This window comes from Typha angustifolia, chromosome 12 (assembly GCF_048772165.1).
Source record: "Typha angustifolia cultivar Huaian chromosome 12, ASM4877216v1, whole genome shotgun sequence".
Classification (NCBI taxonomy): domain Eukaryota; kingdom Viridiplantae; phylum Streptophyta; class Magnoliopsida; order Poales; family Typhaceae; genus Typha; species Typha angustifolia.
The window spans coordinates 9,039,969-9,065,046 of record NC_133250.1 but is presented as its reverse complement, the minus strand read 5'-3'; the positions used below and the strand labels follow the sequence as shown (position 1 = coordinate 9,065,046).

The window sequence follows — 25,078 nt, the reverse complement described above, 5'->3', positions numbered from 1 at the left end:
AGCATCTCCAAATAGGCTCCAAAATACTAAATTTGAAGCCGGATGAAGCTCCAACCGGGCTTCAAATAGGGCTCCAAATTTGAAGCTAGCTATAGAGGAGCTTCAAATTTGGAGCCCAACTATTATACTATTTAATTTTTAAGAATACTAATTTTGCCCTACAAAAGCTTAATCCAGAAATTTTAATTTTATTTGTATCTTTTGTTAAATAATTTAGTTAGTTAAATTGAATATATAATTAATTTTACTAATTAATTTTTAATAAAAATAGTATGAAAGATCTGAGATCTTTAAAATGAGTCTAATATTAAATTATTTAAGTTATTTTAAATTTTTTATTTTTATTTCATGTAATATAATTTCGATACGTTTAATTAAAAAATAGTAATTTAAAATTATTTATCAAACTATTGAATATTAATCTTATTATAAAGATATCGATGAGAGTTTTTTAACCATATATTTTTATTAAAAAATAATAACATTAAGATGACTTATCAAGTGATTTAAACTATAATATATAAATATACATATTATATTAATTAATAAATAAATATAGAGCCCAGTGTATTGGAGTGCATCTACCTCTTTGCTTTATATTTGGAGTCCAAATATACTCTCTCTTGGAGATGGTCTAAAAAATTTTAATGTATACTTTTTTTTAATAAATAGGAGATAGTGCTATTATTTTAAAATATGCTAATTGTACTATATTAGCAGGGCTATAAATGAGCCTATCGAGCCAGCTTCGGCTTAAGCTCGACTTAAAAATTAAATCAAGCCTCAAAATAAGCTCAGGCTCAGCTCGACTTAACTTGAGCAAAGCTAGGTCGAGCCCTAAAGCCCCCACCTCGACCAAGCTAAGCCCAACGTGGTCTATGAGCACTCAAGGTGTGCTTGGGCTTGAAAGAGAATAACTTTTCTCAGAACTCTAACCTATCTAGGCCTGCCTGATTGGATGTAGAGTTAGGCCCGACCCAAATTTAAAAATGAAATCCAAAATAGCGATTCAAAACCCAGCTTGGGAGACTCGTTATTACATTAGAACTCTCCGAAGATTAACTTCCACAACTTGGGGATTATCACAACCTTCAATGATGGCAAGGCTCTCGAGAAGCATTTCGGGTTCAATCATGGCGGCTTTGAGAAGGTCTCTATGGAGAAAAATTTGTAAGGCAAGGTTCAAAACCGTTGCCGACTTGAACCTACATGTGGATCGCATCCACATCCCACGGGTATGAAGGGCCTTTAGTTGTAGTTGTTCATTGGTTATAATCGTGAGATACTTGTAAATATTATGACCCATTTAAAATGATAAATATTTAAAAGCATAGAAGTTAGTGTGTATGAAGGCTATGAAATATTATATTGTTGTAGAAGATGACTGGGCTCTTGATAGGGACAAGAAGTGGCCCAATCAATCGCAATTATTTTATATGTTTTTAGTAAGGAAAAGTTTCCGATCAAAAATTCGGTCGGGATGTCTTAAAATAATTAAGCTGGCTTGAGCTCCAGCTCGATAAAACATAAGAGGTATTTGAAACAACCCTAGCTTGATGAATTAAATTAGGCTTAATTTCAAGCCGAGTTGGAGGCTTAATTTATATATAAATAAATAATAAATAACTATTAATAATATTAAATAAGATTAAATTTAGTTTCATATTTGATTTGATTTTGCAAATCGTAGAGCTCCCAAGGTTCAATTCAACATTGATTCAAGCTCTATTCAAGTTTGATTTAGGCTTGATTTTAAATAGATTCAAGCATAATTCAAGCTCGAAATCGACTCAAATTAAAATTAATCAATTCAAGCTTGATCTTTTTCAAGGCCTTGAAAAGAGGGTCATCGAGTAAAGTGAACATGAATGAGGGTGAGGAAGAAGATGGGAAGTTGGAGTTGGCTTTGATGAAAGGAGGAGGGGACGAATAGAGGTGATTGGGGAAGGTTGCCGAGGGGCTGCCGAGCTCTAAATAGATGACAATGAGACAACATGACAATCAAATTAATCGAAACAAGAGCATGCCGATGGGTCAACCTAGCCACTGTCGTCGGCCAGAGAAGGTGGTCTAAACCAAAGTACTCTGTTCTATAAGCTACACGACCTCAAAGGTCATTCGTCAAAGCTAGCCGACCGGCAAATTCGACCTCTCAACCCGACGAACAATGAGAAGAGGGACAAGAAGACATGCCGACACAATCCAAAGTAATGAAAATTCACCAACAACTATGATTGAGGGGGTCAACGAATTCTTTTTTGTTGTGCAAGTCAAAAGCAATTTAATAGCAAAATAATTTTTGTATACAATAAATAATTAGTGATAAATACTTTACACTTTAACATGAAGGTACGTTGATCATTTGTGCATTTATTAGTTTTAACAGTTGTATGTTAAGAATATTTTCTGAATCTCATTTAAGGTATGGTTGAGGCTGCTCCAAATTTACAACCGTGTCGTCAGAGTGCTTTAAATAGATTTAAGTGTTAGAGAACACAGATAGACTGGTTGGCCTGGCCAGCGTTTAGCTTTCTGCATTTGATACATTAATTTCTGTACTTCTCCTGTTTACTCTTCTTTTCTTTGCAAAAGGCCATGAAAATAGTGAGTATTTCTTGGACTAATCACTAGTCCAAAATATCTTCCAGTGCCAATTACACTTGTTTGAGCATGCTCTGAGCCATCCATTCCCTAACAGCACCCTTGAAGATGACCAAGAGTTAATTTCATGGTGAGTGCCCATCATCCTACCTGCCTCTGGGGAGCAGGACTTTCAGGCAGAAGTATTGAGTTATTAGTCAATGCTAGAGACTCAAATTCCAAGGCTAAGCCAAGATTCATATCTAGTTATTCTAGAGTTACCTTATCCTTTCCACAATTAAAATTCTTGTTTGGGATCTCAACAACCCAACTTATATATATATATATATATATATGCACCAAATCTTTTTTAAACAAGAAAGAAGCAATGTCACTATCATGGCTTGAATAAAACAAGCAACCAACCGACCTAACAATGCAACATATGAACTTATGTAGTGGAACAGCTCATAGCTACTAAAGAGTATGACTCAGCGGTGGGGAATTCACTTCCTTCCCATCAATAGCCTCCCCCAAGTAGCTGTAGAAGTTGTTGTATGAATTGGTAACTCTCTCTCTCTCTGTTATATTCCATTTTTCGTAAGTAAAATTCAGAAAAATTTACTAAAAAACACCCTGTATTTTGTTTTTTTTGATAAAGTTCCGTCGATAAATAACCCGAGGGTGGAAATGTAAGTTTCCCCGAGGGGAAAGGAGATGGGTGTGTCATTGTGGAGGAGACCTTCCAAAAGTGTTGGATAAGATAAACCCAATCAAGCCACCGTTCCCAACAACTCGATAAGCTTTTATCCTCCGAAACCTCAAATCGATCGATTGCCCCCGACGTAACGCAACCGATTTGCTTCTTTGATCTAATGACGCTACGCACGCGTCGCGATCGAGAATGCCGACCAGATTGGAAATGGGGCCGGGGGAAGGGAACAGTGGCTCGAAATCCATTGACGAAGCCTCTGCTGCTGCCCGTGAGGTGTTCTTGTTTTGCTTCCACCTTCGTCGCTTTTCCTTTCAATCACACGTCTTCCGGTAAAAATTCTTTTTCTTTTTTTAATTTCTTTCTTTATTCTCTCTCCTCTTGCGTTCACGGGAGTTACTAAACTTACTACCGACCCGTTTTAGTTTCGTGGGTGCTGTACGAAACAAAACCCAACTCCCAATTTATCCCCTATGGCGTGGATTTCTTGCAAGGGTCACTGTCTGGTATTAGGATGTGTCGTCTTATACGGTGAAGGTGGGATCTTTTTTTAGTCTGTATGGTGCTCTTTATCTTTTGGGTTCTTCTTCTCTTCTACTTACATTTTCGATAATTTTCTGCTCGAATTCTGTCATTTACTTGTTGGGCTTCTTTCGTACGTTAAAGCGATAAATTTGAGATCTTCTCTCTGTTGCAGGGTTGGAGTGGATTTGGATAATTCTTGCTCCCTTGTTTGATATATAGAAAGTAGTGCTACCAATTTGAATCCTGTACTGTAGGACTTTGGAGCGAAAAAGTTGGGATTTTTTCATGTTATTGGAACTTGCCTCTTCCTATCTCTAATCTCCTTTGAGTACAAATGGTAGCATCTCTGATCTCCCAGCACAGTTGGCATATTTGTTCCACTTTGATGCATCTGTGAGAGTTCCCATATTATCTACTTCCTTAAATTGAAAGAGAAAAGAAAAGAGAAATGACTTCCAGATTGTTATTATCTGGTTTTGTTGTTCTTATATCTATACTCTGCTCCACTATCTCTGCAAAGGAATGCACAAACATTCCTACGCAGTTATCCTCGCATACTGTGCGCGAGAAGCTCATGACAACAACAGACGAAGCTTGGAAGGCGGAAATGCTCTCGCATTACCACTTGACTCCGAGTGATGAATCTGCATGGATGGATCTGCGACCCCGAAAACTTCTGAACATAGAGACTCCTCTTGAGGAGTTTGATTGGTTGATGCTCTATAGGAGATTGAAAGGTTCGAGTGGTGTTGATGTACGGCAACAAGGAGGGAATTTCCTCTCGGAAGTATCACTCCATGACGTCCGCCTTGATCCAGATTCTATGTACGGGCAAGCACAGCAGACGAATTTGGACTACTTGTTACTGTTGGATACAGATCGGCTTGTCTGGAATTTTCGGAATCAGGCTGGTCTACCAGCGCCTAGTCAACCATATGGAGGATGGGAGGGGCCAGACGTCGAGCTTAGGGGCCATTTTGTGGGTTAGTATCTTACTGACTTTCTATAGACTGCATACTGTAATTGTTGTATAGTTTATCTCAATGCCAAAATTATGAACTTCCTACCACTGATTGGAGTATTAACATTGTCTGGTTTCAGTACCTCAACTTTATTGTTGATGCAGTGGGCTATCTTTGAGCAATAAAAAGTTGTATCCCTCTGCTTCTTCTTTTTCTTCATTTCTAGTATGTAATGGTCTGAGTAGCTTATTCGTTCGATTACATGATTATTACTAAGCTCTGTGTCTGGTTATTCTGAGAATTTGTACTCTTCGCATGCCATTTTGGGAATGGGAAGAAAGAAGATCTCAATGTTTCTTTATTTTTTTGCACGAGAACATGCCTCATTTATGTTTCCCCTGTTCAAGGTGTGGTCTTTGGATGTTGAAGTAGATCATTGGACACTAATCTCACCCATCATTCAGCTTGTCATTGGTTTTGTTGCGTAAGAAATGTGAAAAAGTAAATTCTATCAAATAGTCAACAAAATCATGTAGCAAATAAATAATGGAATGATACAGCATAAATTCATCTATTTTAACTGTCCTAATTGAGTTAGTTGGCCTTCTTCTACCATCATTCTTTCTGAATCTTTTGTCTGTGATTGGTATCTAGGTGGCACTATTGTGGTTTCACCCTTCTCAAGTACTTTTAGTATGGTATTTGTGGTGTTCAAACCGTACTGATACATGTGCTTGCTTTTCTAGGCCATTACTTGAGCTCAAGTGCACAAATGTGGGCTAGTACGCACAATAATACCCTTAATGAGAAGATGTCATCAGTGGTTGATGTACTTTATGCGTGCCAAAAAGCAATAGGAACAGGGTATCTTTCTGGTTTTCCACCTGAACTTTTTGACCGCTTTGAAGCTATTAAGAGTGTTTGGGCACCATATTACACCATACACAAGGTAATCTCCTTACATACTAAATATTTCTAATAGTACCTTCCATCACGCCTGAATGTCAAAGAACCTTTTTCTGTATGATGCAGAGTTCATCCTTTGACTGATTCATCATCATGCTCTTTTAACAGATAATGGCAGGCCTTCTTGATCAGTATTCATTGGCTGGTAACAGCAAAGCTTTGGAAATGTTGGTTTGGATGGCCGAATACTTCGGTAATCGTGTGAAGAATGTCATACAGAAGTACAGTATAGAGAGACACTGGAAGTCCCTCAATGAAGAAACTGGCGGAATGAATGATGTTCTTTATAAGCTTTATAGAATTACGGTAAAATCTTTCATCTAATACCACTATTCTATCTAGTTAACTAATATACTTTCTTTTTTTTTTTCCTGCGAAGCAGCATTTTGGACATAAGGTATAATGATAAGCAAAAAAAATGAAATGAACAGGATGGTGTTTTTCTTTTGTTTACATAAAATGTATTACAGTGAGTTCTATTAGGTGCCTTAGCATGTCCAATAAAAGGAGTGACTCTTTGAAGTCGATTTTGATCTTATATTCTTTTAGTTGGTAAATCTATTGCATGAGCTTGTCATGTGAAGCATTTTGATATTCTGAACATTTCATCTGTTGCCTTGAGGATGAAAAATGTATACCTGCTTGCAGACTATTTGATCTTACCCAGGGTTCCTAGTACTCTAGTGGCTCAACTTCTCTCTGGCATTTTCTGCTTAAACTTATTGGCTAGTACATTCTGCTAGAAGTTCTCAATCCTAATTCTATGCTGACTTCTTGCAGAATGATCAGAAGCATCTAGTATTGGCTCATCTTTTTGATAAACCATGCTTTCTAGGATTGCTTGCTGTGCAGGTCAGTATCATTTCTTCTCGCAATTATTACTTTAGGCACCACTACTACTGTTCAAAATTGACAGTTCTGAGGGACATTCTTGCTTTATTGATGGAAGATTGGTAGATGTTACTTACTAAAGCTTATGATTTTGACAAGGAAGCCTTGAACCATTTTTAGGCCCATGTTTACCTTAAAGAGTGGAAACAAATATTCTGTGATCCAGGATATCTGATATCCTTGTATGGGTTTCCTGAGGACTTATCTTTTTTATAAATGAGAAATTGGATAGGTAGCTTCATGCTAATAGGTGCTCTCTGAATATTATTTTTTTACATGATGTTGATTTCAGGCTGACAGTATTTCTGGTTTTCACGCCAACACACATATCCCAGTAGTTATTGGAGCACAGATGCGGTATGAGATTACTGGTGATCCTCTTTACAAGGTAAACTTATGGGAAGATACTTGCTCCTCATCTTTGACTTCCTGCAGATGTTTTTACTAACTATTCAAAGCCTCATTTGAAAATGTCAAATAAGGAGTTACCTGAAGTAATGCAAAAGAATTTATAACATTTTCTTCCCTAAGGTGGTGCTAAGAACTGGTTTTTTTCAATGTTGACTCCAGACTAGAATTGATGAGAACCTTGAAGTTTGATGTGTGCTTTCCTTTTTATTCATAAGGTTGTGGTGGTTTATTTGTATGTGCAGTCAGAAAGATTATTTCTATTCAAAAATATGAGTTCTGCAAGACAAGCACTGTATATGATGTCTTAGATTTGACTTGGTATATTGTACTTTTCCAAGCAATACGATCTCACAATACTTATTGTATTTTCTCCAACAGAAAATAAGCACGTGGAATAAGATAAATTACATTACAGAATGTGCTCAATTGCATTGATCCCACAACATGAAATATAAAGAAGATGGTTTATATGTTGATATCTGAATCTTTTCATTAATGATTCTTTTTAGGAGCTTTATGTATGAGGTTTACTGATGACTTTTTGAAACTCAATGAATGTGACAATAACTTAATTGGTTTTGCAGGAAATTGGTACATTTTTTATGGATATTGTGAATTCTTCTCATAGCTATGCAACAGGAGGAACCTCTGTCAGCGAATTTTGGTACATAATTGACTGATTTCCAGAGCTAGATTCTTGAACTTACATTTCTTCCTGTTTTTTTAAATGAGATAAATGCATCATGTTCCCCATGAAGGTCTGATCCAAAACGCTTAGCTGATACACTGAGCACAGAGAATGAAGAATCTTGCACTACATACAACATGCTTAAGGTGAGTTTCATATATACAATAGTCTATCTCACACAGAAACCATAATAACAATCTTGACTTGTCTGTAGCTGCAACTGTGGATCCATTTGATTTCCATCTTGTGGTTCTTAACTATATCTACCATTTCTCCATAGGTTTCTCGCAACTTGTTTAGATGGACCAAGGAGATGGCATACGCTGATTATTATGAGAGAGCACTGATAAATGGTGTTCTAAGTATTCAAAGAGGAAGGGAACCTGGAATAATGATCTACATGCTTCCTCAGGGCCCCGGGCAGTCAAAGGCACGAAGCTATCATGGCTGGGGAACAAAGTTCAACTCATTTTGGTGTTGTTACGGGACAGGTAATCTAACTTTTCATGGATCCTCTCTACTTATATGTACATCCTTAATTATATCGATTCCTTTTTATCTATTTTTTCCTGAGTGTCTGACTTTCCATATACTCTGGTGGCATTTCTTTATAGTGCTGGAACTCTGAAATGTTCATACTGAACATATAATTACTTCTTATCTGGCTTGGAAATATATTTTTCTAAAGAACTAAAATTTGTTCTGTGGATCCTGAGAGACTTTGAGCTGTTGTCTTATTTTGCAGCTCGTGGAAGTATTTCTTTTCTTCTTTTTTTCCTTTCTGTAAGGACATATGCCCTTAAATTAGGTGTTGCTTGATGACCCACTACAATTGTCTAACCATCACTCCATTACTGGCAGGCTGTTACTACAGCATTATTGTTCTTTAGATTGAAATGCACTCCTATAATACATTCATGTTATCCTTGTGCACTGGATGACATGACCTCATGCTACCTTCAAACCTTCTCTTTTGCAGGAATTGAATCATTCTCAAAGTTAGGAGATTCTATTTACTTTGAGGAGAAGGGAAATAGTCCTGGACTTTATGTCATACAATTCATACCAAGCACCTTTTCTTGGAAAGCTGGAGGCATTTCTCTCACTCAAATTTTACAGCCTGTTAGCTCATGGAACCCTTATCTTCAAGTTTCATTGAATTTCTCCGCAAATCAGGTATTCTTCGATAGATCTTATTATCTGACAAGTAAGTTAAAAGTTGAGAGTTCTTCACCCTTATGTACTATGATTATGTGTGTTGAAGTTAAACATCTTTTACTGTGGGCCTCCTTAACTACATTTATTGCAAATGCTTAATATTGTATTGGATGGTGAAGCTCCTAAATTCATAGATGAATGTGCCGAGTGGCACAGACACTTTCACATAATATGCCGTCAAGTGGGCAGTATGAATACTTGGAGGATGCCTTGGTAACATTCCCAATATTAGCCTTTTCTGAGGTGGTGCCAGCAAGGGAGGGGGATGGAGGCCGTTAATATTGCCATGGGCGAAAGGAAGCTTCATCATTGGAGAATGTTGATGGAAGGAGAGAAGGCTCATTTTGTTCTAAGATAGCTAGTCTTTGTTGGTTAGATATTAAAGGTTAACATGTTTCTTTTTTTTTTTCTTTTTGGTTGAAACAATTGTGTTCTCTCCAATGACGGAGTTGGTAAAATGTCACACAACTGGATTCATGCTGGGCCACTTGTTGTCATAACCTTTGCCAGCAGCACAACAATCCTTAATCTGCATTTTGTTAATTATGGTACTGTGCAGCTTCTTCATCACAGGAGTCAAAGAAATGAAAAAGTTAAAGAAAAAATATATATCTTATCTAGTACAATTTCCGGAGAGCTAATTTCTTATGTTGTCTTCCTTGTATGCAGTTGATTGATCAATCTTCAACATTGAATGTGAGGATACCTTCTTGGACATCTTTAAATGGTGCGAAGGCAGCATTAAATGCTCAAAATTTAGAACTACCATATCCAGGTAAATTACTGAGTTCTATTTTAGTTTTTTCACTAACCTATATTTGCTTTTCTAGAACAAGTTTCATGCCATACTTTTTCATACTTAATCTATGCTTTGAGAAAACCGAAGTTCTAGTTTTTCTGATAAAACTGGGAAGTCAGAAGAATTCTTATGTCACTTAGTAGCTTTTCTGAAAAAAGAATGATTAAGAAAAACAACAGCAAATTAAGAATATCAGAAAAGAAAATTCATGTGTATGTGTCTTATGATATGTGGCAGATGAATGGCTTGTGGATTGATTGAAAATCCGCAATCCATTGAATTCTGAAAATTCAAGAATGTATAATTAAAATGATTCAGAATTGTAGGCCAGATTATTTAGTAAGGGGGCAATATTCCATCTTTCCCAAGTCTCCGTACCTGCATCCATAAGTATGAAAATAATAAAGTGAATGATATCTAATGCTTATCGATGATTCTTGTTTTTCACTACTGCTGGTCATATCAAAATTACATATTTTCCCCCCCTCTTTCTTTTGCCAGGGAGTTTCCTCTCAGTCACCAAAAAGTGGAGTTCAGATGACAGCTTGGTACTCAAATTTCCTATCATGTTAAGGACCGAGGCCATAAAAGGTTAGTTAACATTAAATTGTTCCATTGTTGTTCTGTTTGAGTGGAAGGAGTAATATCCAGATTACATCAATGAACTGCTTCAGAATTCCATAAATTTGTTTAGACATACATTGAACTCGTCAGAGATGACAGAATAATAATTGTTATCTTACTGCTGCAGATGATCGTCCAGACTATGCATCAGTCCAGGCAATCCTATTTGGGCCTTACCTTCTCGTAGGTTTGACAACCGGGGACTGGGACATGAAAGGCGGGGACTTCGATGCCATCTCAGACTGGATCACTGCAATCCCATCCTCATACAATTCTCAGCTGGTCTCTTTTACTCAGGAATCCAACAACCAGACTCTTTTCCTTTCCAACTCGAATGGTTCTCTTAAAATGGAGAACTGGCCTGATGGTGGAACTGATTCCGCCATTCACGCAACATTCAGAGTCTTTTTCCAGGATTCCAATTACCGACATGCCCAGGCCCGTAGAATTACAAATGGAGGCTACGTCATGATCGAACCATTTGATCTTCCTGAGATGGTGATTAATAATTCCCTTGCCGTCTCCACAGCCAAAGATGGAGACTTTTTGTTCCAGCTGGTTGCTGGATTGAGTGGAAAGCCAAACACAGTGTCACTAGAGTTAGGGAGTCGATCGGGATGTTTCGTGTCTGCAGGAGTGAATTATTCTGCTGGCCAAAAGATCCGAATTGAATGCGAAAGTGATTCAACGTCAGATGAGACATCGTTCCGACAAGCTGTGAGTTTCAACAAGTTAACCGGATTGAGGCAATACAATCCTATTAGTTTCATGGCAAAGGGCATGAGAAGGAATTTCTTGCTTGAGCCACTGATGAGCTTGAGGGATGAATCCTATACTGCATACTTCAACATTGGGGCTTGAGGCATAACACAGATCCTAATTAGATGTATTTAAACATCAAGTCCATCATAGATTTGCAGATCAAATACTTCTATTGCCTTCTGTGTATCATTAATTGCGAGAAGTACAGTCAATGAGATGCTCAAAAGGTGTGATCAGCTCTTTATGGGATTCAGAGGAGCATCATTTGTGTAATAGCTCTCAAAACAAAAACAAAACAATTGGATTTGTTGATTTGCTTATTTGTTATAGCAATAATAGAAGTGGAGTTTATGTCAAGTAATGGTCAGAATTTACGCCGGAGAAGAGGGAGAAATTCGATAATATCGGTCACCGAATGCATATGCTTCCTGCCAAATGCCAATGCATAGCATAATTTCTACCATGGTTTGAAGATTCGCCCAAAAGATATCAAATTGCAGGAGCCGACCAGGTTACTATCTTATACGAGTAATATAAATTTCGAATTCAAGTTACTAAGGAAATTTTTTTTGGCCGACAACATCAGTAGTGATTCTAATCATGGATGGCCGTGCCGGCGACGTATCATACGTGGCACGAGGAGTGCCGTGCTTGACCTCGTCGTCAAGCTCGCCGTCGTATTCTAATACTTAGAGCCAAGAACTCATCCTAAACTTTGCAATGCTCACTCTTTTCATGGTGATTTACAAAGACACAGAATAGTAAACGTATCTCTACCCACTGGCCGCGGATCACCGGGGAGAATTTGCTCGTAGCTTCTCTCTTCCAAGTTGTAAACGCTTATGTCGTACTTGCCGTCCTTTTTGAGTAATTGTCGGGAAATTTGGATCTGAGCATGGGGAAATCCTTGGAAGAGAGGCACAATGGATCATTGCCGCCCAAGAACAAAGGCGTAATCGCCTAAGTTGCTCACCTCGACGTACCCTCGACCGTCAAGATCCATCCTTTACACTTTGACAATAACCCTGGTGTAATCGTTGACTTCGTTTCCCGCGTTCGGGTCGTCCGTTGCCCTCCATGGAGTCTGGATGAGGTACTTGAATTCGTGGGACGGAAGGCCCTCCGGCGCCGGGATAAGAACCTTCGATTTGGGGGAGGGACCGCTGAGGTCCCACGCCTCGACGATTCCTCTCACGGTCACTACAAAGAACTCGCCTTTATGATAAATACAGTGAGTGGAGTAGGGATTCGGCCCGGTTCTCGGAAGCGTCGTCCTCTTCTGGTGGCCTGCTCTTGCGAAAGAGAGCTGGTCGTAAGGATTGTGAATGAGCATGACGATGTAGTTGCTACCTTCCGATGGGCTTGACGACAAGGTCGCCCGCTCGTAGATGTAGTACCGGAGCTCTTGTGGATTCTAGCGACATGGAGGGTCACTGTCATGGTTGCACAAATCGTAGACGGTGTACATCTTGATCTCGCCGTGAGAACCGAAGGTGGGCTTGATGTGATCGAAGGTGGACACGCGGGGGAGGTCGATCTGGGCGCCGGTGAGGAAGGGAGACAGTGTGGGTTTTATCTTCGGAAAGGCTGCAAGTCTGCGGCGATCGGGTCCCCCCATCTATTGCCGCAGATCAACAACCAGGGAGTCTAAGGGCGAGAAGGAAGGCGAAGGCGACGGCCGAGGTCGGGGATCTCGAGGCGTTGGCACGGCGGAGTCTCTCTCCTGCACACGACTGAGACGATCGGTACAGCCGGAAACCTACTTGGATTCGGGTTCCGGATTTTTCCTCAAGTCGGAATCCGATATTAGATTACAATTTACATTACAAAAATTAAAAAAGAAATTATATCACCTTAATCCTCTACTATATTTTGTATCCCACCTCTCCAAACTATTAACTAAATTATAAATACAAATTATGATTAATATAAATAATTTTATCTTCCATTAGAAGAATAAAACAATTCATAGATAGCATTATACTCATTTTTTTATCTTTGATCTAAGAGAGCTCATAGACGTTCATCTCTCTTATTCAACTCAAAGTTAGATTTAACAGTGTTAACTACAAATTATAGATAAAAGATCTTTTATTCATAGATTAGGTTCATTATTCTACAAGACCTACAAGATAGATCACTTCCATGTAATACACTCGAAGTGGAATGCATAGCAATTGCAATGTATCGTTTTCCAGGGTTTATTATACATAAACCCCCCTTTAACAAACCCTTTAAACGGACACATTAAGTGCTTAATTATTAAGTATAAAAAGATAAAAGTTAAAATCAAACTAAATAACCCTTGAGTACACTGCAATTGATCTAATATGCAACAGAGTAAGTCATCTAAATTTCAAGTGGAGCCAAAACTATACTCCAGAGAGAACTTCCTATCACCATGTCTGACGAATCCTGCGAGGTTGCACTAATTGTTTAGCATCACCTGGAAAAAACCAGTCTATAAGCTACAAAGTAAATTGATTACAACTCCAAAATCTTGTGAACAAAAGCATAAGGTGGAGATTCTGAGTACTTTAGAAAGATGCATCCTTTATATGATGATGGTACTACACCAGACATCTCCTGCAACAATAATTGTCCCAAGAACCCCAATTGTTCATCTCCTAAAGAATTTTACAAAGACCATCTTTTCGGTCTACCATCATTTTCAAGTACAGAAATTTGTCATGCTTCAATCATTTGCCATTCAAATGCAGCTCCATTATGACACCTCACATATTCCAATAGAGAATCCCAAGAGTATAATTTCACATACAGAAATTTGAAGAACATAGATGACTTCTTTCTATGCAACAAATAGGAACTGGTCATGATCAGGCATTTATCTTCATAAGAATTATGATTACAAGATCACTTCTGATCAGCCTCCAACTAGAAAGACCTGAGCCCATTCACCCAGATGTCTCAACTTGCCTAACCCCAGGGGATGGAGGAGATAAGAAGCTTGCTTTAGAGCTTCACAGCCTCCACCGACGACGGACCGAGCGACTGCGCTCCTCCACCTGGGGAGGGCTAGGGCAGCTTCTAGCTAGCTACTCAAGGAAACATCCACACCAGAGATGTGCTAGCCCTCGAAGGCCGACCACCCCTTACTGGGTTGCTCCTCCTTCCGGGATTTCTTTCACCTCGCTCTACAATCTAGACAAAATCCTCAATCCAAGTCACTGTTATTGACTAGTGACTTAAAGCTTAACCAGTTCCACCAAATATTGATGTTAAATAAGATACGAGGAAAGAAAGAAAGAATCCAATGTAAATAGCAGTGATCTCCTGAAATTCATGAACACTGGGATGACAGAGACTTCCAACTTTTCCTATCATCAAGTGTATAACGCAAATAAACCGTCTAAATCAAGGAAAGAGAGAAACTTTGTTCCCATTTTATTCCCAGATCCCAGAATTTTAGAAAAGAGAAAAGAACAAAGTGGACAAGGTAAGGTTTAAGAGACGCAGAAGCATCAAATTCAGCACTATCAATGAGCTTTCAAGTCAACATACTTATATGCGGTACTCCCAACAAACTAAATGAAAATTACTAAAATCCAAGCAAAAACAACAAACTCAAACTGACAAAATACAGCCAAGAATGTAAACATTAAATATGTTCAATCGAATTTAAACATTTAAATATGTTCAGTTGAACCCTTAATGTAGTAGAAGCACAATTTAAAGCAATTATCTTGCACGTTGAAGGTGAGTAGCGCGAGAAGCGCCCATACTAACACCTCATCCTTTAGGACCTCCAATTTTCCCAGAACACATATTACTCAATAGTAGCACTCCTACTTCTCCATTCCTCCAAAAAAGATATATGCAAAGGTCATCCCATACTAAATACAACCAAAACTGCCAAATTTAAATCCAGCTGAATTCTTGAACAGATGAAGTAATACTTGAAATTCTAGTAAGAAACTATCACCACAGAACATGCAAAATCATATGACAAGGGGATAAGTTCAACAATTTCAGCATATGTTTAGAAGATCAATATACAGACCACCCTCTTAAGAAGAACAAAGAAAAACAAAGAGCTAACAGGGACACAACCATGTATTATCGATAAGCAAGATCACTGAATTTACATAAACAAAATCCAATATAACTGAATAAAAAGTGTTTGTGAACTTAAGATGTCATTATACTGAGTGCCAAATGCAATGAAATATAACAAGATCATATAGTAGAAAATAGAAACACAATAAATGAACATTAGAGGAATTGGCAACGCAAAAGCCAAGAAACACAGAGTTACTGTAGCTGTAACACAAGCACAAAGCACTCTGCAATACATTATAAAGTTTTACTGCAACATTCACTCACCTTGCATCTCCTACCAAGGATTCGCAAGTATAAGATAGAAAGAACAGAGTGCGAGATACTTTTTGGCTGGCCAATATATAAGCAAGGAAGTACGGGTATTTCAAATTATCTATCCCATGGACTAACTGTTGAATTACCATTGATGCAGCATAACATGTCGAGTACTATAACATATTATAAAGCTAGTCAAATCATAAGTCACACGACACCATCGTCCAGCACAAATGAAAGATTACACAATGAAGCCAGCATGCAAACCTTTTCCAATCAACAAGGGAATTACTGAGGCTGGAGTATGAGCCAAGCATAACACCATCCAGCCATTTAGGACAATAAAGGACACCAATGAGAAGTACATGAAAGGAAAGGGCATAGATAGACTAGAGGTGCTGAACAAGATATTCTGATCTTCAAACCACTTCCTTAGATCTTGTCAAGCTTTTCAGCCTTAACGACTGGGTTTGCCTTTGCAATTGCGTCCCTGGCTTCTGTTCTGTAATCGAATGGGCAGTCATGCTTGTCGGAATAGCGGTGTGTAGCACAGAAGAGGTTCCCACACCGACAATTGAACCCAGTCAGACCGACACGCTTCCTGCAAGCACTGCACCTCTGAGGACCATTCTTCTTCGCAATTGCCTCACCACCCTCACTCGAGCCCACAGCAACAGATGGCTGTGCAACAACAGCTTTTGCCTCCACCAGAGCTACTGTTATGTCTGCATTACCAAGGATGGCTGGTTCCTTCCCACTACCACTACCATTCACAATGCTGTCAATGGAGGACGCCGCCAGTTTGGCCTGTTCTTGTTTCAAGATCATATCCTTGTGGCACTTGGAGCACATATTCATTGTCGCCGCGCTGCCAAAGAAGCCGCAATTGTTGATGCAAAGGATCGGGCCTTCGGGGGGTTGGCAACCTGTCTCCTTGTGCTCCATACTTCTGATTGCACGAAGGCAGTCCTTGAATCAGAACAATTTTAATAAATCTTTTCCAACTTAACATACGCAGATGAACTAAATAAAATAACTACACCAACTATGCACAATATAAATACTTAATTAAGAAAACCATAATCTACATATCACAAAATCACAAAAGTTAACGGTAGTAAGAAATCAAATACTAGGTCTAGTTCCTTTTTTCAGATCTAAGATCATTCAAAATCCAATTCAAGTGAAAAAAAAGGACCCATTAATATTACCCAAAAATTCGAAAACCAAATATATCCATTTCCCGCTGACAAAAATACAGTAACATCTGTAAAAAAAAAATAGCAATTGAAATCATACTAACATAAGATTAAATTAAGCATGCACAAGAGAAAACATAAAGATATAACTTTTATACCACAAGTCGCATCTTCAAATAAGTATATATGGAATTTAAGCTCAAAAGAAAAAAAAGAGAGAGACACACAGACAAGATCGAATCGAGATCCTAGCTCACCTGCTTCAAAAGGCCGAAACTTTTCGCGATTTCCGTCTCAGCGTCTCCCCCCCCCCCGATGACCTCTGAGATCAAGACAACGAATTCGAAAGAAGAAAAGTTAGCCTAAGAAAAATCAAACTTAACGCCCAAAACCGATTCAAATCCACGCAGGAGAGATAGAAATCAAAGAAATTGAACCAGAAAAAATAAAATCGAAGGAGAAAGGATCCGAAACCCTAACCCTAGCGGCCTCGAAATCGCCTCGGAATCGCAGAATCGATGGGCACCGAAGAGGGGTTGGAGACATAAAAAGGCAACGGAGAGAGGGAGAGAGAGAGATAAGTTAGAACTTTCCAATTCCAACCCCCCCATTAAAGAAGCTTCCTCTCCGTCAGAATTCCCCATATATAAAATTATATGCGGCACCCCTATGTACCGTACATTTTTGCTGCATCGACAGATGGACGGCTGATACAACCTTTCTCCCGCATAAAGGATTACTACGTTCGACATTTGCGTACGGAGTCGGTGTTCCGATACCGCCTTCCGCAGTCTTTGCTCTCGGAATACCGAGTCGGCGTCGCAACTATTCCTGCGGTCTAACTTAATCAACGCGAGCTCCGAACGATAGGCGTGAGAGGTGACGTCGTTTTGGGTTAAACGGACGGCAGAGAGATGTCTTGGGCTTAGTCAGTATGTGGTCTTGCGGAGCATCCCGCAGGAACTTTGACGTTTAAGTGCACGCACAGAGAGATTTGTATGCGGGATTGAACTTCTCGTAGCGCCCAAGAGGCGAAGACCGTGGGCAAAGTAGGCAGGTCATTGATTCATGCATAATTAATCTACTACTTTCTAGAATATGTTAGCCAACCAAACCCAATCTCTTCCTCTCCTTGTTCTCCTTCATTCTAGCCTTCAACTCAGCACGTCTAGTTCAGTAACTAAATATTCTTTTTTATATCTAATTAAATTTATTTTTAAAAAAATTAAAACTAATAAATAAGATTAACTTTTCTTATTAAAAAAAATTAGCCATAAACCAACGTAGAAACAAGTTATATATTAAATATTGTCTGACCTTTATTTAGTAAATTACTATCTTAGAAAACAAAGGCAGTAATAAATAATTGTTGTCTCTCATATCTATGTAAGTAATACATAAAATAATTACGAATTATGTTTACTATTTTATCATTTTTACCCAAAAAAAATAAATATTTACTAACTAATACATATAATACTATTTAATCTAACCAAGATCTATAATACTACACACTAGAAAATTATTAAACCAACTAAAATATTTGTAAAAATAAAAGTGTTAGGTAACAAGTGAATTATGTAATAAAATTATAAACTTGGAATTATATAATAAAAGGGTGAAATGAAAAACATAAATGCTCAATCACTGCAAATTACATATTAAAAACTATAAAACTCAATAAATAAATAAATAAATGTGAAAATAAAAATATATTAATTAATAGCTATCAATTAGGTTGACGAATAATTTTTAATTAATATAGAAAATCTGCATTGTAGGCGTAAGATGCGTTTAATATAACTAATAAATTATTAATTCAATCTCATTTTCATATGGGTGGAGGAGAAAGTCAAAAGAAAATAGTAATATTATTAATTGTAAAAATAAAACTGAGTCTGACGTGTAAAATAAAAATTAACTGTAGTTTTATCTAAATCACTTCCGTATAAGTATCTAACCTGGTTATTAGACTTTAATTTAATATTATTTTAATAAAAATTATACTTTTATACGTGGGTCCAACTTATAAAATTCTACCAAAATTTTTATAAAAAAAATCAGAAAACACCCTACATTATTAGTAATTATAGTTCAAATTTCAAATTATTAAAATATACTTCTTGAGATAACCGTTGGATACATTGGAACTCTCGGATTCTTTGGAAAAGAAAATTTATAAATATTTTTAAAAAATTATTAAGAAAATAATATTAAATCCAAAAAATAGAGTCTAGTTTTTAGTCGTGAAAAAGAAAAGGCAACATTGCGAGTTCCTTCTGTCTCATTTATATATCTCTGGCAAAAGCGTCTCCTTTGCGAGTTAGAAACATCACCGTCGCGTTCGAGAACACAAGGAAGGCAAACAACGTGGAGAGCCATCGAATAGAGTCCGCTATCGTAGTCGTGCTCGTTCTCTCCCTTTTCGGTAGATCGAGCCATTCGTTTCCAGTTTTCTTGGATGATTTGAGATGTGAGTGTTTTTGGTAGTTTTTTCTTCTTCGGGAGAGAGGGGTTTGTTTTGGATTTTGTTGCCATTGGTGATTCGAGACGAAAGCTGCTGTCTTTCTGATGTATTCTCATGGTCTGACGTTCTGAATTCTTTCGGAGTTATTCTGTTCGAGCTTAAGTACACAAACTTTCCATAGATATTTAGGTGACTTATGGCAATAGATTAGAATGCATCAGGCATGTAGGCATGAGTAAATATGAACTTTTGGTGTTCATATTGTAGTCGTTGACCTCCATGCTAATAAATTCAGGATGTCAAATTTGTCATTTATCTTGATGGTTATAATGTTCTCAGAGAAGATTATTGATGAAAGACCTAAGACTATCTCGCAATTAACCTGCTTTTATGATGTAGATTCAACTAACCGAGTGTGTGTTAGTGATATACCATTTTGTCCCTGCTAATTATCTGGTTTCCCTACTATATCAATCTGAACAAGCAACATGATGGTTCTGATCGTAGGTTCGGATTATAGCCTATATGATTTAACTACCCATCAAGTTCAAAAACATCATTTTTTTTCTCTATGTTTTGGTGAGTTGCTGGTTGTGTCCCTTTCTTTTTGCTCCAGTATTTAAGTTGCGAACCAAAATAGAATGACTTTATTTTCTCTTGCAACCAGAGATAATTCCTGTTAAGTGTTAACTATGTATTAAGGAAGAGAGATGAATGCTTTATCCATACCTCTATGCTCAATATATGCATCAATCTTTGAAACTTCCTCAAACTTTTCATAATTAGGAGAGCTTGTGGCCTGTAATGACAGCATTACTTTTCACTGGCAGTTCTGAACTTTTTGCTTGGAGTAGTATGTGTCAACTTATTTTTCTATTGGCTCATCTTAGATTTTTTGCTATGATATTTTCATTGAATATATAGTAGTCTAGATATTAGATCCCTTATTTCTATTGCATGAAGAGACTAAAAAAAGTATATATACACGAACGGCTGATGAAAATGAGCAGTGGAACTGCAAGATATGTTGCTTAGAATATTTCAAGATTTTTGTCCTTGCATGAAGTTTTCCATTTAGCTGTAACTTGAATCATGTACTGATTCTGGTTTGAAGCTTTGGCTGCTTCTAGTTGTCTCACTACTATTTATCTTAACAATTTTGTCAATAATATCATCTTAGATCGACACACTTCATTGACAATGAGATGGAGCACAAGATTAAACTTAAACATATGATTTAACAGACTTGAAGTACTAATCCATTCTGTTGGATAATTTCTTCTCCAGGAATGTGACAGACAGCCAACATGCATTTCTTGCAGATGGGTACAATTGTACATCGTCATAGAAAGGTAGATGCTTCCTTATAGCCCTTGCGATCTTCGGTAGGATTAACATTTTCTTGTTAAATATTGTCATAGATCATAAAGCCTACAATTAGAACCTCTGAGGATGTACAAATTTTTTTTTTTCCTGATATTATAGTGTGGCTGTTATTTTCTTTTGTGTTCCTTTTGTTCAGTAAACATGATTAACAACATGTGCTTATTTGTTTTTGTTTGGCTAAATTGGTAAAGCCACATCAATTCTTTATTTTTCTTTACTTCTGCCTAGAAACATCGGACCAAATTTTCAAATGGGCTGAATCGGGCTAGAAAGTACCAAAGGTATCAGTCTTCTAGACCATTTATTTTTTCCATCTTTGCTGTATCATGCCATTATGATTGAAATACACTGTCTACATTTCTGAATACACTTCTATTGGTGTCATCATTTGGATAATTATCCTACGATGGTTTCAAGACTTCATTAATACTCGATGGCAAATTATTGAGAAGCACATGGTACCACCCATGATAGGAAAAGTAACTGCATGTAATGATTTTCAGTTTATTCTCTTCCCATATTTTTGTGACCCAAAGTTTACACTTTACACAACCCATGGCTTTTATAGGAACCAGGGAGTGATGTTGTTTGATCATATTAAATTCTCTGTTGACATCGATTAAAGTTTTCTCAATCATCTCAAAGTCTTTATGGACATATTTTTAGAAGCTATATGATCTCCTTTCTTTCTTTCTTTCTTTCTTTCTTTCAAAGAATGATATCTGCGCCTATATACAATATCTGTGGGCCCTTCTCTTTTGTATAAAACTATCAGACACAAAGGAGAGCATAAAATGTCTTTCATCAAGTAAAGTAGAAAGCAGCAATAAATTTTGTCAAAGTTTATTGGAAAGTCTGTTCTGTTACATGTATTTCAAGCTAGACATATGTAGACTTTGGATTCTTCATGGCGTAATAAGGCAACTGCCCCAGCCTATCACTCTAAGGAAGAGATGCAATAGTTGGTTATAGACAGAAGTAAAAGAGGTGACTTAAGAGATTAGTGTACTTATGCCCATAATAAAAGGGCTATGTTTGAAGTGCTAGATATCGAAGAATGAGATTTTTTTCCCTTTCTGACTATTTGTCTTCATCTTTTTCTTTTTCTTTTTACTGATTATGAAATAATTCAGGTGGATTAGCTAGTACAAGATTATGCGGTCGTCATATTCATCATTGCGCAATACTTGACCCAATAATGTGTAGGCATTAGAAGTCTAGAATGAATTGGCAATTAATTCCTAGCTGAATAATAGACAATAGAAAGATCTGCTACAAAAGTTGTAGGCCCAGTTCATAGGATATTTGTGATAAACATTTGAAACACGACTCCTATGATCTTCTTTGGCCCTGTGTGTGAGTACATCTCTTTTTAATGAGATGGTGCCATCAATCAGTTTTCTACGAATGTAGTAGGAGTTAAATTTATATGTTTCTCCTAAAATGACACTCTTGCAGGAAAGACAGGATTTGACACTAGATGAATGGCGAGAAAAAGGAGTTAGGAAATCAAGAAATAAGATCACTAGTAGGAAATTTTGACCTTTATATTTTGTGATCACATTAAAAAAGAAAATAAGATGGTTTTCTGGATTTTCTTCTTCTGGGAAGGGACTAATATGTAGTCATCTTTTTCAGTATAAGACTCAAGTTAGCTTTAGTTAAAAAGCCTTATTTCCTTTTATGAATAAACTAGCCTAGAAGTAGGTGGTTTGTGGACTTTATGGGCCTTGTGGGCTCTTTAATAAATCTTCTAAAGTTCTGTGACTTTCTAGCCATTGTATTCTTCCTTTCAGACCTCCGTATACTCTCTATATAGCCTTTCATTTTATCTTTCTACTCAGTTATTTTATCTCAGACTCAGAAAAGTACATGTACAATGAGCTTGACAGTGAGAGATCATAAGAGACTTTCCTGAGGTCAAATTCCTGGCTTGACCACCTCATGTAGCATCAGTTCAGTAGATCGATTTCATCGCTGCCGTTGATTTGCTGTATCCTATGTTCTGAATCATGGGCCAACAAATGGAATCTGACAGACCAATTTGGGCTTGATCTATAGTATTCAGATGTCGACATGTCAGCTTAGCAGGACAATAAGATTTAGGGAACACAAATTGGATTATCTTGCGGGTTGGGCCCCTATAATCACTGTGGCTCAGAGTTCAGATCACATGAACGGCACGAAAATCGAGGGAGATGCTGCTGCAAAGAAATTTCTCAAATACAATGTAGAATTATTTGATCAGCTGATGATTACTTTCTTTAAGGCTCTTTCAGGTACTATTCATTGCTTTGCATTTTGTTTTTCTATATCTAGTATTTTAATCATTCAAAAGTCTGAAAGACTAGATATGAGTTAGATAAAGAACCAATTCTTCCTAGATACAAATGCATTAAGGCCACATCAAATTTTGGCTAATATACTAAATCGCTTAGTCGTCGAATTATTGTGCCGAACTAAATATCGCTATGATATTGCTCTAATCCAGCGTACTATCGAGCTGCTCCTGTAAACTAACTATACCGTCAAGCTATTAATTAAGCTAAATCATTGAGCCAAGCTACCACTTACCATCAAACAATTTTTTTCATAATAATTATTTGGAGTTGGAGTCAATCCCATAACTTTTTTTTATAGTGGAAAAGATATTCACCAACTCTAAGAGTTCTCTATGTAGGATTATCATTAACAGCAAATCCTCTGTAGCTGTTGACAATAGGAGTTTCTGCAATTTTGTAATTGGCATCCCATGATTGGCTAGCAAACCAGTTGAAATCTTATAGCTTGTTTTCTGGATTTGGCAGCCAACCAAATGCTGTCAAGTACCCCAACTTCTTGAAATTCCTGCAGTTGGGGCTGCAGCAGATCTCCTACAGCATATTATGCATCCAGACAGAAGAAATGATCAAGTGATCACAAAGATGTCAGAAGATCACCTTCAGTCATACTCTATCTTGGAACTGTAGTGCTGTGATGTCTCTGTTCTTAGTTTGTCTCTTCTTCAACCTCCTCTTCTATCCAAAACGTGCAGCTTTTTGCGGGGGTAGGGGAGGGTGGATAGATCCATAAGTGTAATAAAGGTGTAAAGATGCAAAATATCCTACTTTTCAACATGTTATATTCTATTGTGTAACAAGAAACCTAGGACACCCTTGACCTAATCAAACATTTACAGAAAGTAGCTACTTGCAGTGGGCAATTGGAGTTCATACCAATTGTATCCTCTCTCATCAGATCAGATCAGATCATACAGCTTTTTAGCCCATCACATCTCACAATTACCACCAACACTCCTCTCAAGCTTGTCTTACAATATTGGAGTATCAAAGGTCTATCCAGAACTTGCTTTGTGCCTTGAAACTTCCATGTTATGCTTTTCACTTTATTACTGCTCTTTGAAGTATATAATGCTGAATTGATATGCACCATCTCTACAGTTAAACTGAATATAATCAGCAGTACTAGAGCAGTTCATCAGATACTGCTGTGCCCTGAGAGAAGTCTTTAGTTAGTAGTACCTAATGTCTGTGCTTGCTAATTTGCTTTTTGCATTAATAAAGGTACTTCTTTTATTTTGTGGACAAGACTCAAGCAAATAACCTAGATCTTTATGTGTATTATGGTCCTAGATAAAGTAAAGAAGCCCAGAAATGTTCTCTTTGTCTTTTCCTACTCTCTCTCTCTCTCTCTCTCATCAGTATGTTATCCCTTTCTTCTCCCTCAAGACACTACTTAACCATATTCCCCAACAAAGAGCCCAGGTGCCCACAACTCCACAAGGCCACAACTAGGGGAATCTCAGAACAAGCAAGGCATGGCAGATTTTGGATGGGAATGATGGATGAAACCAAGCAAATAGCTTGCAGAGATGGAGAATAGGAAAGAGAAGAGCTACTAAATAACCTCCTCCTATAGATGCTTTTTGTAGCCATCTAATTATTTTAGTTTAAGAGTTAAGACAGTTAAGACTAGAAATTTTATATTAGAACTTCCAGAAAAAGTTCTCTGCAGATACCAAGTACTATGTACTCAATGCTAATGAATGTGTTGGAAAACTTTTTAGAATTGTTTAACATAATGTTTGTATAGTCAAACCTCTCTCTTTCTCTCTAATATATGTTCTGAGTTATGAGCTCTAAAGCAAATCATTCAATTAGGGTTTGAGAGAGAGAAATTATTTTTCCATATCAACCCCTCTATCTTTGCGTGATGGCAAAAATCCTCTCTTTGACATCTATATATAATACTTACGAAAAACACACCTGGCCCTGAATCAGAACTTCAGAAGGAATCTTCTGAAATTAAAAGCTCTATATTATGGGCATTTTGTGGTTTGAACTCAAAATTTAAAGCCTAGACCTTTTTATTAAGAATTTCCGATTAACATTCTACTATTACCATCGTCATCGAAGCAGCTTAATTAGTATAGGTATCTATGAGGGTAACTTAAAATTTCTAAAGTATCACCTTGATTAGATCGAATATTTCTCTATAAGTTCTTTTGATGTTAAGGTATGGTGTGTTAAAATGAACTCAATGCGCTAAATTTG

The 25,078-nt window shown here is 37.3% G+C and overlaps 2 protein-coding genes, 1 long non-coding RNA gene and 1 pseudogene across 4 annotated transcripts; 2 read left to right on the top strand and 2 right to left on the bottom strand.

Annotated features, from left to right (window-relative positions):
* Window positions 1-3,324: 3,324 nt before the first annotated feature.
* LOC140771777 (uncharacterized) lies at window positions 3,325-11,495 on the top strand. Its single transcript, XM_073113462.1, has 14 exons — window positions 3,325-3,624; window positions 3,718-3,829; window positions 3,990-4,800; window positions 5,526-5,728; window positions 5,854-6,051; window positions 6,526-6,597; window positions 6,929-7,024; window positions 7,632-7,711; window positions 7,806-7,881; window positions 8,016-8,226; window positions 8,715-8,911; window positions 9,623-9,728; window positions 10,254-10,343; window positions 10,504-11,495. Exons 3-14 carry the CDS (start codon window positions 4,266-4,268, stop codon window positions 11,235-11,237), a joined length of 2,598 nt encoding a protein of 865 aa, XP_072969563.1. The 5' UTR covers window positions 3,325-3,624; window positions 3,718-3,829; window positions 3,990-4,265; the 3' UTR covers window positions 11,238-11,495.
* A 141-nt stretch (window positions 11,496-11,636) lies between these two features.
* Window positions 11,637-12,756, bottom strand: LOC140772071 (uncharacterized; annotated as a pseudogene).
* Window positions 12,757-15,625: 2,869 nt separating this feature from the next.
* On the bottom strand, window positions 15,626-17,252 carry LOC140772376 (zinc finger A20 and AN1 domain-containing stress-associated protein 8-like). Of its 2 annotated transcripts, none has more exons than XM_073114426.1 (3): window positions 17,153-17,252; window positions 16,930-16,994; window positions 15,626-16,422 (listed from the first exon to the last, which is right to left on the bottom strand). In XM_073114426.1, exon 3 carries the CDS (start codon window positions 16,416-16,418, stop codon window positions 15,906-15,908), a length of 513 nt encoding a protein of 170 aa, XP_072970527.1. In that variant the 5' UTR covers window positions 16,419-16,422; window positions 16,930-16,994; window positions 17,153-17,252; the 3' UTR covers window positions 15,626-15,905. The 2 variants fall into 2 exon arrangements, with proteins under 2 accessions (XP_072970527.1, XP_072970528.1); XM_073114427.1 differs by having other exon boundaries at window positions 15,626-16,442; window positions 17,153-17,249.
* A 1,702-nt stretch (window positions 17,253-18,954) lies between these two features.
* LOC140772473 (uncharacterized) lies at window positions 18,955-21,288 on the top strand. The gene is made up of 3 exons (XR_012106299.1): window positions 18,955-19,145; window positions 20,427-20,491; window positions 20,754-21,288. It is a non-coding gene; the product is annotated as an uncharacterized lncRNA (long non-coding RNA).
* The last annotated feature ends 3,790 nt before the right edge of the window (window positions 21,289-25,078 follow it).